This window comes from Emydura macquarii, unplaced genomic scaffold, assembly GCF_026122565.2.
Source record: "Emydura macquarii macquarii isolate MOO-44397 ecotype Brisbane River unplaced genomic scaffold, CSIRO-AGI_Emac_v2 contig_450, whole genome shotgun sequence".
NCBI lineage: Eukaryota > Metazoa > Chordata > Testudines > Chelidae > Emydura > Emydura macquarii.
In genome coordinates, this window is record NW_027130587.1 from 13,244,280 (window position 1) to 13,257,400 (window position 13,121).

General features: G+C 36.6%; 1 protein-coding gene across 15 annotated transcripts in view; it reads left to right on the forward strand.

Annotated features, from left to right (window-relative positions):
- Positions 1-13,121, forward strand: part of NF1 (neurofibromin 1) — a 147,641-nt gene that overhangs the window by 14,889 nt on the left and 119,631 nt on the right. For all 15 annotated transcript variants that reach the window (XR_010917991.1, XR_010917990.1, XR_010917993.1 and 12 more), the window contains exons 2-9: positions 361-504; positions 4,071-4,154; positions 6,402-6,592; positions 9,078-9,184; positions 9,549-9,616; positions 9,913-9,988; positions 11,356-11,513; positions 12,443-12,616. Coding sequence is in view for 10 of the 15 variants with exons in the window: in XM_067538044.1 (XP_067394145.1) it covers positions 361-504; positions 4,071-4,154; positions 6,402-6,592; positions 9,078-9,184; positions 9,549-9,616; positions 9,913-9,988; positions 11,356-11,513; positions 12,443-12,616 (1,002 nt within the window). In the remaining 5 variants the exon portion in view is untranslated. The remainder of the gene's footprint in view (positions 1-360; positions 505-4,070; positions 4,155-6,401; positions 6,593-9,077; positions 9,185-9,548; positions 9,617-9,912; positions 9,989-11,355; positions 11,514-12,442; positions 12,617-13,121) is intronic.

Genomic DNA, 13,121 nt, shown 5'->3' on the forward strand with positions numbered 1-13,121 from the left:
AAGCACTCTTTTCGTGTCTTTCTATGAAAACAGGACTAATCTCTAGATGTTTGTTCAATTTGATTGCTTAATCACTTGTAATCATACTTCTGACATTGTCACAGAACAGAGGTTTGGCTTTAGTTGAGAAATAAGCAGTAAAACAGGTGAATTTTGATTTCGTTTCCTGCAAATGTCCCTAGCAGAAAAAAAAATGAGAAATGTAGTAAAATGTTACTGTAAGATTGTCTTTAATGTAATGTTTTACAACACAGTCTGTAAAGCATGTAGGAATCTTTAACTTTCCCATAAAGCTGAAAATCACTAACTTAATATACAAATATTAAGTAATACTACTTTTTTTTTTTTTTTTTTTTGCAGCTTCCAATAAAAGCTGGCCAGCAGAATACCCACACCAAAGTCAGCACAGAACATAATAAGGAATGTCTCATAAACATTTCGAAGTACAAGTTTTCCCTGGTCATAAGTGGTCTCACTAATATCTTAAAAAATGTTAACAATATGGTAAGTTTTCTAGTTCTGGTTTATTGGGTGCTTTTGAAAATGGTTATGAATTTTTATTTACAAAAACTTTGTAGGCTGTCTAGTCTGACATTGACTCAAATTGCTGCTTCAATTTGTGCATTTAACAGGCTACCAGTTACCTTACTGTTTTTTGACTTCATATGTCGTAAAGTTTACCAACAAAATTGAAATGTGAGAATGATGGGGAAGGTAGGCAACAAGGTCTAAAACAGGAGGTCTGAAACTGGGGGTCGTGACCCTCAGGAGTTGAGGTTATTATAGGGGGATTGTGAACTGTTAGCTGCTGCGCATGCCGGAGCAGCTGTGAAGGCAGCACCACCCCAAGCAGCAGCGCAGAAGTAAGGGTGGCATGGTGGAGGCGGGAGGAGTTGAGGGGGTCATCATAGCCTGAAATATTTTCAAAGGGGGTCCCAGCAAAAAAATTTTGAGAACCCCTGGTCTAAAAGGAAGAATGGTAGTAATGCTGTATTGGTAACCCAAAAGGTGTCAGTCACTGAGGTAATGAATAGGGCGGAAAAATACATATGGCTAAATTAAGGGTACAACTCAATACATGCCCTCTTAGACATGGGCTTGTAAGCAACCTTGAATACTTGCTCTTCAAACTAAGTGGAAGTTATTGTGTAAGTGGTGCAGCTGATTACTGGGTGGGAAATGGATTCTCTCCATACAACTGAATAAGCATGCCATTTAACTCATGAAGCAATATTTTGCAGCATTGGAGGAGGAGGGCAGTTGGGCAGAGGTATCCAATAAGCAGCACCCAGAGTGATGGGAGCTGTTCTCATCCTTTCTGCTAGAATGTGTCCTGCCAGAAAGACCAGTATTGGAAGAGATAAAATGAACAAGCATTTAAAACCTAGGGCATTAGATTTTTTTCAGCTTCTTTTCAGACACTTTGACATCAGTGTACCGTCCAGTCATTTGCAAGTTCAAATCTCATAAATTACATTTAAAAACAAACAAACAAACAAAAAAAACAAAAAAACTCCAGCAGACAGACAAGATTATTAGCTGAGAACCATGAAAGAAAAGGCTTGAAAAAGCCTCTTGGGTCTAGTGGTAGTCCTAAAGAGTTAATCTCCTGAGCACATTTCTTCTAGGCCAGAAAGGGATGCTCAACTTGAGTGGAATAGGTCCTTCATATCTGCCCCTCTCTGATTGACAAGTTGATGTGGATTGCAGTGTTTTTGGGGTGGATCAAGAACCTCCTTAACACTGAGTTCTTGAAGGCAGCAGATTTAAGTAAAGGGATGGAAAAAGGTTCAAGAAGGTTTTCCCACTAACTTCCAAAAAAACCCTTTCAAACTCAAATGTGTAACATTAAATAAACAGTCTCCCTCTTCACTTGGTTTATTTCTGAAGTGCACCAAGGCAAAGCATAGAAGCACTTTAAAATATACTAAAACATTAATGAAACCTCACTCTCATTAAATTAACATTGAAAACTAATGTGATAGGGTCCAATAGACAAAGAGGGTGGGGGAAAGGAACAAGAGGGAAAATTATTAAGATATGGATCCTAAGCGCTCATTCTAGGAAAAATAAAAATTACCACTGCGGCAGGCAAGATGAGAGAATTCTAGTTGCTTTTAAAAAGTGGAGGGAGAAGAAGCAAATTTCATAGGGGATCAAGTTCTAAACCATAGAATCCATCATGACAAAACTTGATTTGTCATTAACCTACAGTACTCGCGTGGACTCCCTAAAGGGCAGATGGTATGTGAACATATATACCCACCAGAATGAAATAAGAAGGAGCAATCTATACTTACACAAAGGGCCATAAAAATTAATAGTGCCAACTCAAAAATAAATCAGCCACTCTGATACACTCCCTTACAATTGATATCTATAGAGTGTAAGCTATACAATTAGAAACAAAAATTCTGTATTATATCTGTTGTGTGTTGCTGAGGCCTGGCCTGATATGAGCAATTAACACCTGGAGGGAGGCATTATTTCTTGGAGGATAGAATTAGGGAGGTAAACAGAACATTAGGTTGAAAAAGACAATGTCTGAGCCAGCTAAGATAAGAGGGAGAACTCCCAGGGAACCATTGACTAACAAGGGACAAGATAAAACTGGAATGTAAAGCTCAGGTTCTATATGAACAGCACACGGAGAGAGCATGCTGCACAGGGACTGGTTCCTGCAAATTAACCAACCCAATCCAAAAAGTGTGATGCAATGTATAATAAATGCAATATAATTTTTACATATATATATATATATAAGTGTGTAATCTGGATGTATGGTATGCCCTTTAACTAATCCATTCACTTGAGTTTGATCAACTCAGCATAGCTTTTCTGTATTCCAAGTGAAGGGACCTGAGCAGTGAAATCTGGAGTCAAACTCTGTTTTGAATCTCGGAGAACTGGGCAAAGTGTTCTGGATAAGCTGAGTGGGAAAGGTCTCTGAGGGAATATCAACCATGTATAGCTTTTAATGGAAAGGGGCACTAAAATTATTAATCTGGCTTGGTACTTCCAAGTGAATCCCTCCATAAAGTGCAAAAGTGGAAGAATGAGTCTTCTCATATCAATGTTCTGTACCCAACAGAAAGACTTGACTTTTCTTATGGTGGAGGAAGAGAGAGCTACTAGATGGGATACCCCACCCAGCTAGCAATATTTTTCAAGCACTCCTTCAGAATGGAGACCAGATACACCAGTACACTGTGTTGTCAGTCTACTCCATGTTTAGAAAAGATCGCTTCAAGAGGCCAACAGATATTTGAACTAATCTGTCAAGCAGTTTTAATTATCACATGATTTTTAGGAGCCTCTTACTGTGTGTTCTATCTACAGTCAATAGAACTAGATGCAGTTTTGGCTAACACTAGTCTGCTTTGTTTTGCTATTCCAATCTGACTATTGATACACTTAGTCATTGGTGCTGGTAGTGAAATTGGATGCTAGTTTAAAAGTGTGGTAGGCTCTTGCATCCTACGTTTAAAATGCAGCATCTGCTTTGAAGATCCAGTAGTGTATTTGTGTTTCTTCCTGTGGTCTATGCTAAATTATGCAGCGATCAAACTGAGTTTGTATCCATGGATTTGTGGAAACCTCAGCCCTGTTAAGTATTGTGTTGGCAATAAAACACAACACTAAAGAAATCCGATATTTTAGACAAATATAATAGGTACTAAAATAGCATCTAAAAGAAATGTAACCTTCATTTTTTTAATGAATTTTGGGTTCATGAGGGTGAAGGGCTTAATAGGCTCCCTAGTTGGACTGTCAGTGCCCCTCAATACTAGTTGGCCTGCCTGTCCTGTTCCTTGTTACCTTTCTGCAATTTATGTCAATCATGCCAAAAGAATTTACTCACTTCATGATAGGAACTAGGAAGGAACAATTAATCTCATTTTCACTGGCCCTATTTCTAAATTTGAAACCAGAGCTCCAAAGATGGAAAAGCTAGAGCATTAATCTACTGTGCTGCTTAACCCCCAGCAGATTTTCTGCATCACCTAAATGCTATAATGGGCTACCAGTCATATTTTTGTTCTGGAACTAAATCTGTATCTTTCTTCTAGAGGATATTTGGAGAAGCTGCTGAAAAGAATTTATATCTCTCTCAGCTGATTATATTGGATACACTGGAAAAATGTCTTGCTGGGGTAAGTAGTCTGTTATAAGTGATGCTGAGTTTCTGAATCAGATGTAGAGACAACGAACAGAAGTCATATAAACGTGTGTGTGTGTACACTAGGTACTAATAAGCTAACAATCAGTTTGATTTGTCACATAGGTTAATGCTAATTTTAGAAAAAACACCTATGAAATAGTTAATGTAATTGATCAAATAACAATGTGTGGAATGGACATCTGCCCCCACCCCCTCCCCCAAAAGTAACAATGATAAGAAATGCCTTCACTTGTTAACTAAATGGACATAGGAAGGTTTCAGATCTAACCTTTCCTCCACTTCAGTTGCAGAATTCTAATTCTAATATTGTGTGTTTCTCTACAACAGTTCATATAAAAATAATAAACCATTGAGTGCATGGAAAACAAATTTAAGTCAAGTAATAGATTTCAATGTTAAGCTTTCGTTGAATTTGTATAAACTGGGTGGATGGGGAGATTCTAAGTGGGGTTACAAACAAAAGAATAAAAATGGTTTCACATTACAATTTAGATCATACAAAAAAATTAAAGGATAATTTAACAATCATTTTAAAAGTAGCAGATAGTAAAAATTAAAATATAAATATTTAAAATATATTAAAATTAGTGAAGTTTATGGAAGCCATATTTCATGTTTCTTAAATGAAGTAGAGATTTGTTGTTGATGAAGTTCTGTTTCTATTTTCTATAATTATATACCCAGACAGAAACCTTTGTTATTGCCATACTAAGATTACTTTTGCAGGTATTTCCTAGTTTACATTATTTAACCTTGTCCAAACTTCCAGTGGGAGTCCAGTCCTGAGGTTTCCACACAAACTTTCCTTTTTCTTTCAAGTTTTTTCTGAGTTTTTGCTTTTACCTTTGGGATGAAAACAGTTGTACAATTGCAAAGTTGTATAATTGCAAAGCCAAACTTCACCTTAGGTGAAAACTGGTTTTTTCCTAGAGATTTCTTTTAGCTCTGTTTGAGGATAAATGTAATGAAACCATCAAAGCTGTTTGCAATTCCTTGGTGGTTTTAAAAGATATTTCTCTACAGAGTAATAAACATAATAGTGTTTGGTTTATTAAGGTAGAACATCTTTTAATATAGTAAAGATACTGAACATTTAAGTAATTGGGTTGTTCTAAATATATATGAAAAGAATGTGGGTATCTATATTATGCAGAGTAGATTTAAACTTTAAAAAAGTAAATTATACTATATTTTATTTACTTTCCTGTTTTTAATGTAGTACCTTAGACTTGTTGTCTAACTTCATAAATCCATATCTTCCTTTTTTAGAAAGCCACAATTTATATTGATCAAAATCTGTGTTTTTCAGATCCATGATGAAACCTCTAACAGCCTAAAATTGTACTGAATGCTTCTTGCCTTGTCAATTCAGATGAAAGCAAGTTGCGCCAGTATATTTAATAAGACATGAGCCAAAGCTGTATACAAAGAGAGTTGTGTTCTGTGATATGGTCAGACATATTTCTTGCTTACTATTGCTTCTTAATGTTTCATCAAGTTCTCATGGCAACAAGACTCAGGTCAACTAAGTGGGATCACTGCAACTTCTGAATTCCCCATAGTAATTTCATTGGTAGGATTTTAAGAGTTTAAATGCTGACCCCTCTGTAAAGTTGCACTTCGAATTCTTTGTTAAATAGTTTCCTTATGTCTCATACTGTGCAAATTGGAAAAAGTAGAATTCAACAGGAAAGTGTAGCTTTTTTTGTTTGTCTGGAATCACACTGAGTCAATAAAGAAGCACCCTCTCATTCACCGTGTCTTTTAAATCCCTATTGGAGAAAACTAGTAGAAAACCATTTGAGAGAATGAAGAGTAGGCATTTTCCTTATTAGATTCTTCTAAGCCAAACAGGGGTGACTCAAATGCCCTAACACCAGTGCTTTGACAGGTTGGCAGGGTGTGTCCCTTAAATATTCAAACCTTTTGCTTGAAATAAGTATTTTGATAGTATTGACAGTGTCCCACAGGTAAGGGATTGAAACATATTTGAAAATGTAAAATATTACTTTATGTGAAATTATAGGAAATTACTATTTGCAAGGGTGTGTTAGAGCTTTTCCACTTAATCTGCATTGAAATCAATGAAAGTTTAGCCTGCATACAGAGTAAATAGTGCAAAATCTGTTCCTCTGATGATAGTAACTAGAAATACTCTTTGTGCATGGAAAGGTGTGAAAGAGAGTTTCAGGAAATAAGTGAAATGTTGACATTTCAGCAACCAAAGGACACCATGCGACTAGATGAGACGATGCTGGTCAAACAGTTGCTGCCAGAAATCTGCCATTTTATCCATACCTATCGTGAAGGAAACCAACATGCAGCTGAACTTCGCAATTCTGCCTCTGGGGTTCTCTTCTCTCTCAGTTGCAATAATTTTAATGCAGTTTTCAGCCGCATTTCCACCAGGTGAGTGCATGAATGGCAGAGCATATCCAATGTATTAGAAGTCTTATCAAATACCATAAGTGTTGTCTGGCTGTAATCAGTGTAGATTAAAACAAAAGCTAAAATTCATGACAGACCTTTTTGATCTGAAAAATATTAACTTTAAAATGCCGAGGGGGGAGTTTGTATTATATAATAAGCTGCTTATTTAAAATCTTTTCTGATGAAAATCCCTCTACTTTCCAAAATTCTGCTTAAGAGTCAGTTGATAAAATTAGTTCTGATTCTGTATCCATTCTAAGTTATTTGCAGCTTATTTTCTGGGTGCTAGACTTATTTATTTTTTAGACCTGCTTTTATATGAACAAAACCTGCCATAGAACAGAATTAATAACACCAAGTTGAACTGTAGGATGGGTACTTGCCAGTGAGAGATTTCTAAAAATTGACAGAGGCACTTAGCAACTTATATCCATTAATGTCTTTGCTGTTCCATGGTAATTTCTAGTTTTCTGCAGCTCTGTTGGAGCCTTAACAGTGTTATCTTCCTCCAGTTTTCCTTGCTTGAAGGCCCATATCTAGCCATACTTTTGACGGAGGAGAATGGGGCATGGGTCCCTGGACCCTAAAAATATTACTCTTTATTGGCTTTGGAAGGAGCTTGCTTGTCCTCTCCCGAGTTTTACATCAGTGTAACTCCACTGATTATAATAAAATTATTTCTGATTTCCACCACTCTAAATGAGAGGAGAGTCAAGCTCAAGGTATGCTATCCACTCTTTACTTTTCCCATTCCATGCCTCTTGGTGCTAATATGTCTTCGGCCAGTCCACCAAGGTTGCCTGGTGAGCTTTTATTGTCCTTTGAAAGTTGTTTGAAAAGGCTTAACTCTTATCAGAGTAGTGTGGTTATAACCAACAGTAGTACTTCAATGGATAATTTCTTAGAGTTGGATCTGAAGCTACTCTGTTAGGTTTGGGCAGAAATGAGTATGCCAGTTTGAGTTTTTAGCACAGTAGTCTGATTAAAACTAGGATTTGTGTAATTTATACAATTTAAAACATTTTCTGAACATTAGAATGGAAGTTCATTCACATTTTAAATATGAAACTTGGTAAACATCTAACTAGCTGAAATCTCAAGCTATTTTTTAAACTTTAAAGGGCTTTAATAACCTCTGTTTCAAGGACCTAGACTTGGCAGCTAGGATGGAGGATGTGGTTTTTGCTAAATAAGTTGATTAGGTTTAGTTGCTTACAGAACAGGAAATAATTCCATGCCCTTCCTTTATAGGGAGTTAAACTAAAACTTATCCTTGTGTGTTAATATGTATTTGTTTATACATCTGCAGTATAGTTTTTCACTATAAATCTTTTTTACTCAATACTTATTTTGGAAATTCTAGGTTGTTTCAAGGCTGGAGTTGATTTTGTTTCCACACAATTCTATTTTTCATTGGTATAGTAACAGTTAAACATTTGGCAGTTTGTTGCTAATATCCACAGAGGTCAGCCTGCCGATAGTTAGCATTGCTGATCTTTTGACCCATGCTTCCTGTTTAGGCATATTTCGAGGCTCTACAGCAGCTGGGGGATTTTTGGCATGTAAAGCACAGCATCAGGGACATTCCCGTTCTCAGCGTGGGCTGTTAAGTTTTCCACACATTGATGAAATGAAGAGCTGCTTTTGTGTGTAGTGCTAGAAATTGTATATCATGTCAAGTACACATCTGTAGCTTTGGAGTGAGCCAATACAATCTGTTAGCTTGCAGGAGCATATGATTTAGTTATTAGTGGCTTGTGATCTGATATGGTGTTTAGTAAGTTACACTCTAAAACGGAGAGAAAAAAACTCACCACTGAACTTAAACTGATGTGATTAAAATTAATTGCGTTTCATTAGAAATGAAAAAAAGAGCTCTCCTTTGGCTGAGGGCTGACTGCAGTTCCCTTCAGAGCCAATGGATACTCCTGATTGTTGCCCAGTTGGTATAGCTCAAGTGCAAAGCAAGGCACTCATTCCTAGTGGCATGGTCTAAAGGCACCACCAGCATGAGCCAGGAAGGTCACTGCTCAGGTAACATGTAATATGGATTACTTCCACAGCGTAGTAAAGAAAAAGAGGATGTAGGGTAAAATCTTGGTGTAAACGTAAATATAAACTGATGGCATTTGTAGTTACTATCTTGAAATGTTGAGCGATTCTCCTCTGAAACATTTCTATATGAAGATGAAATGAATATATTCTGTAAAATTAACCCAGTAGTCATCCTAAGTTTCTTTGTTTTTTGTTCCTGGGTCTGTAAAAGTTCTAACTGTAAGTCTCTGGAGGGGATGGTGATGATCCTTTAATATTCAAATGTTTTAGTATTTATTTTCATTTGACCTGTAGAATAGGTGGTGTTTCTCATAGGTGAGAACGTGTCAGCCATCGCTGACATTCTCTGTTTTGAGCATTTAATTTAGTTTACTGTTTTGGGTTATTACTTTACTTGGCGTCTCTTTAGATTACAGGAACTGACTGTGTGTTCGGAAGATAATGCTGACGTTCATGATATTGAACTTTTACAATATATTAGTGTGGACTGCATAAAACTGAAAAGACTATTGCAAGGTAGGCTGTGAAACTGTATCTAAGGGCTGATTGACAGGTTTTGGGCTGTTATAATTGAATCTGTTTAGAAATCCATAGTTACTGGTATGACCTCTAGCATGGACACAGTTATACTGGTATAATTTATTCCTGTATATTAATTTAGAAACCGTATAATTTTACGTAAGTAATTCACATTATAATTAGCATCTGGTTTAAAATGACTGGTGCTTAGAACCTCTGAGCTGTCTTATTGGGTTGAATTATTTACATACATACATACATACATACATACATATATACATATATATATATACACACACACACATCTATTTTGTTAGAAATGAATTTCTATTTCAAACGTTGAAATTTTTTATTTTTACAGAGACAGTATTTAAGTTTAAAGCACTAAAGAAAGTAGCTCAACTGGCGGTTATAAACAGTCTTGAAAAGGCAAGTATGTCCCATTAATATATTCTAAGTGGAATTTTTTTGCCATTCCTTAGTTACTGATTTGCAGTCTCATGCTAGTGTTTTAATTTAGGAACCAGGAAAACTCTAGTCTCAGTTGGAGAGATCACTTTTCATTGTTAAACATATATGAGGGTTCTGCTATAAAAGCACTGCATGCTGAGACTCTGAAGGACAAAATAAAGTAATCTCTTCCACTGAAAATTAATTTCCTACACTGATTTTATTTCCTAAACTGATTGTTGCATATATGTAAAGACGTGTTGAATTATCTGTAGGCATTTTGGAACTGGGTGGAAAACTATCCTGATGAATTCACAAAGCTGTACCAGACACCACAGACTGACATGGCGGGTAAGACGTAACTCATCATTCAGATGTGTATCTTCTAAAATTTGGATTTATCAGGCTAAGTCTGTTGGTTTTCTTTTTCACAAAGTTTTATTTCAGAGATCCCCAACTCACTGGCATTTTGTATACTCCTTGCTTCTCAAGCAGCTGGCATAAGAGAAGCATCTTTCTGTCATCCTTTGCAAGAGTAGCCTGGGATATACTCTTTATCTTCCTTCACTCAACAAGTGGAAATGGGGGTGGAGGGTAATGGTGGGAACTGGACCCCTTTTATAGAGCTCTATTTTGATACACATACTAAGTAAACAGAACACACAAACATAAACTGTCTTACATACAAATGTAAATTTACAAATACACATTTTAGGCCCCGATTCAAGAAAGCATTTCTATTCAGGAACAACATGTGAGCATATGCTTTAGTCTTTTTGAATAGAGAAGGACTTAAGCACCTTCTTAAGTTTTTTTTCTGAATCATTGTTTTAGCCATGTGATAGTCCAGTTCAGCCACAATGGCATGCCTAAGCATGGTTGTAAAACACTATTGTTCTGTCTGTGTAGATCAGGGGTGGCTAAACCCGCAGCTCGGAGCCGCATGCGGCTCTTTGCTCATACAAATGCAGTTCTCGCGAGCCGCATGCGGCTCTTTGTTCTATCAAATGCGGCTCCGTGCATTGTATGGGGCGCCAAAAATTTTTTACTTTCAAATGTGAAATTGACGAGCTGCTGCCGAAATTGACGGATCAGCACGAATTTTCCAAGGAGGGTAAGGTAAATGTGGCTCTTTGCAGTATCTATAGCTATTTTGGGGCTCTTCGTCTCTGACTGGTTGGCCACTCCCGGTGTAGATAGAGCCATATTTTTCCCCTTATGTTCTGTTCCCCCTTTATCTTCCTTGTCAGAAGTGGTGCCAAACTTCTTTTGATTGCCAGTACTCAGTACACATCCTTCCAGTTTCCATTTATCTCATAGCAGGACCTGTACATGTCAGTTAAAATATTTCATAGTATAATATTTTTGATCAACAATTTTTCCCCTATAGATATTTGAAATCCCCTTTTTTTGTTCTCAGTTTTTCTGCAGACAGTAGTACCTAGCTATGACACAAGTCTTCATCCATATACTCATACGTATTTCTGGTATGCCCTGTAGTAGTCATTTATAATAAAGGAATTACGTTTGTGGCTATCTTGCTCTTTTCTTTTGTTCTTTATTGAACCGAAATACTAAGATTTTTTTAGTACTTTTTCTTAGTAATGTTCTTTGCAAAACTAGTAAAAGTGAGGATTGTGAGCTAAACATAACAGAATATTTAAACGCTTTTCCTTTCAGTATTTCTTCCTTAGTTATTTGGTTGTTTTGTAATGTAGATTGTGCAGAAAAGTTGTTTGACTTGGTGGATGGGTTTGCCGAAAGCACGAAACGTAAAGCAGCAGTTTGGCCACTGCAAATCATTCTTCTTGTCCTGTGTCCAGAAATCATCCAAGATATAGCCAAGGATGTGGTGGAGGAAACCAAACAGAACAAGGTGAAGAAAGCTAAAATGTCTTAGTCAATACAAGTCTGAGTTCTATAGGGTGTTTGTCTTGGCATGTCCCATATTGTTTTTTAAACTCTATATTTTCTGATGCAAGCCTTTTCTGCCTCTTTTAAAAAACACATCTCTATTTTTCCCCTTTATTCAGGCTTGGAGCTTTCACCTAGCCCTTTACTTTCCCTACCATCAGAGCTTTGTATAATGGCATATAATTCTGCTTGCTGAGGGTTGTATAGCTACTTCTGACAATTCCATTTCTGGAAAGGGTTTGTGCAGAACAGTGTGAATCATTCACTCCTTTTGGTGGTGAACAAACAGCCACCTCAGCACTTACAGCCCCTGGTGAGCTAGAGAACAAAATGTTAATCTGGAGTTTGAATCCTGATATTCCTTCCCAAGTCCCTTAATAAAGTTTTACATTACTGTTAGTCTGGTTGTACTGAGCTTTTATTTTTCTATGTGTGGAAATAGCTTGATTTGCAAATGTAGTACTGTAACACAGATAGAATGTGACTTGACTATAATGGAAAATAAGCAATCCCCTAGCTCTGTAGCATCCAAAGTTACCATTGCAAAGCTCAGTATATGGTGGTATCTTCACACAAATGTTAATGGTCCAAAGTGGGTGTGTAATGAATAAAATATACTTTTCTAACCCGATACACCAAAATATTTTGAAACAATAGAAAGACCATGCTGTGCAGATCAGATACTCAAATTGCTTTCTTCACCACCCCAATATCTGTGTGCACTGACTCATGACTAAATATTTGGAAATTCTTTTAGAGATCACTTTCTCAATAAATATTTCCATATTTTTTTTTATTTAAAGATGTAAAAGCTCAGTCCCCAGCTCCTAAAACATGGGTTATAACTCTTTCTTTCTTTTCTTTTTTGGTTGTTATATTTGAATTCTGCAGAAACTGTTTCTGGACAACCTCAGGAAAGCACTTGGAAGCCATAGTGGGAGCAGACAGTTGACTGAAAGTGCTGCTATTGCTTGCGTTAAACTGTGCAAAGCATCTACCTACATCAACTGGGAAGATAATTCTGTCATTTTCATTCTAGTACAGTCCATGGTTGATGATCTTAAGGTAAAGAGGAAAGAGGGGAGACTGGAAGTCATTTTGTTATATCCTAGATCTGATGAGAAAATTCATTTGTATTTGTCTTTCACTTACAAGCTCACTGTCTTGTAGTATCTTTGGTAACAGTTGTTTAAGCAAGCTGTGCATGTTCTAGTATTATAATTACACCAGTATTGCAGCTCTAGTATTATTGATTCACTCCTTACTTTACTTCTTTCAAATCCCACTTGTCTCTTGACTTCCTACATGTTGTTTCTGCTGAATGCCTTTTGGCTGAAGCAGCACTGAGGAATTTTGTTTTTTCTTCATGCAACATTTACCCGCTTACAGCCACTATACCGTAATGCCCAAACCACTTTTGCTTTTCCAAATACATCTTTAGCTCTGGGTATTGCAACATGTAAGCAACCAAGCTTCTGAGATTAAATGGGTGACTTAAGAAGCAAGGGACAGCTTCTGAATTTTATTTTTTGTCTCTTTTAGATCTATAAGAATTCCTTTTTATTGGTAT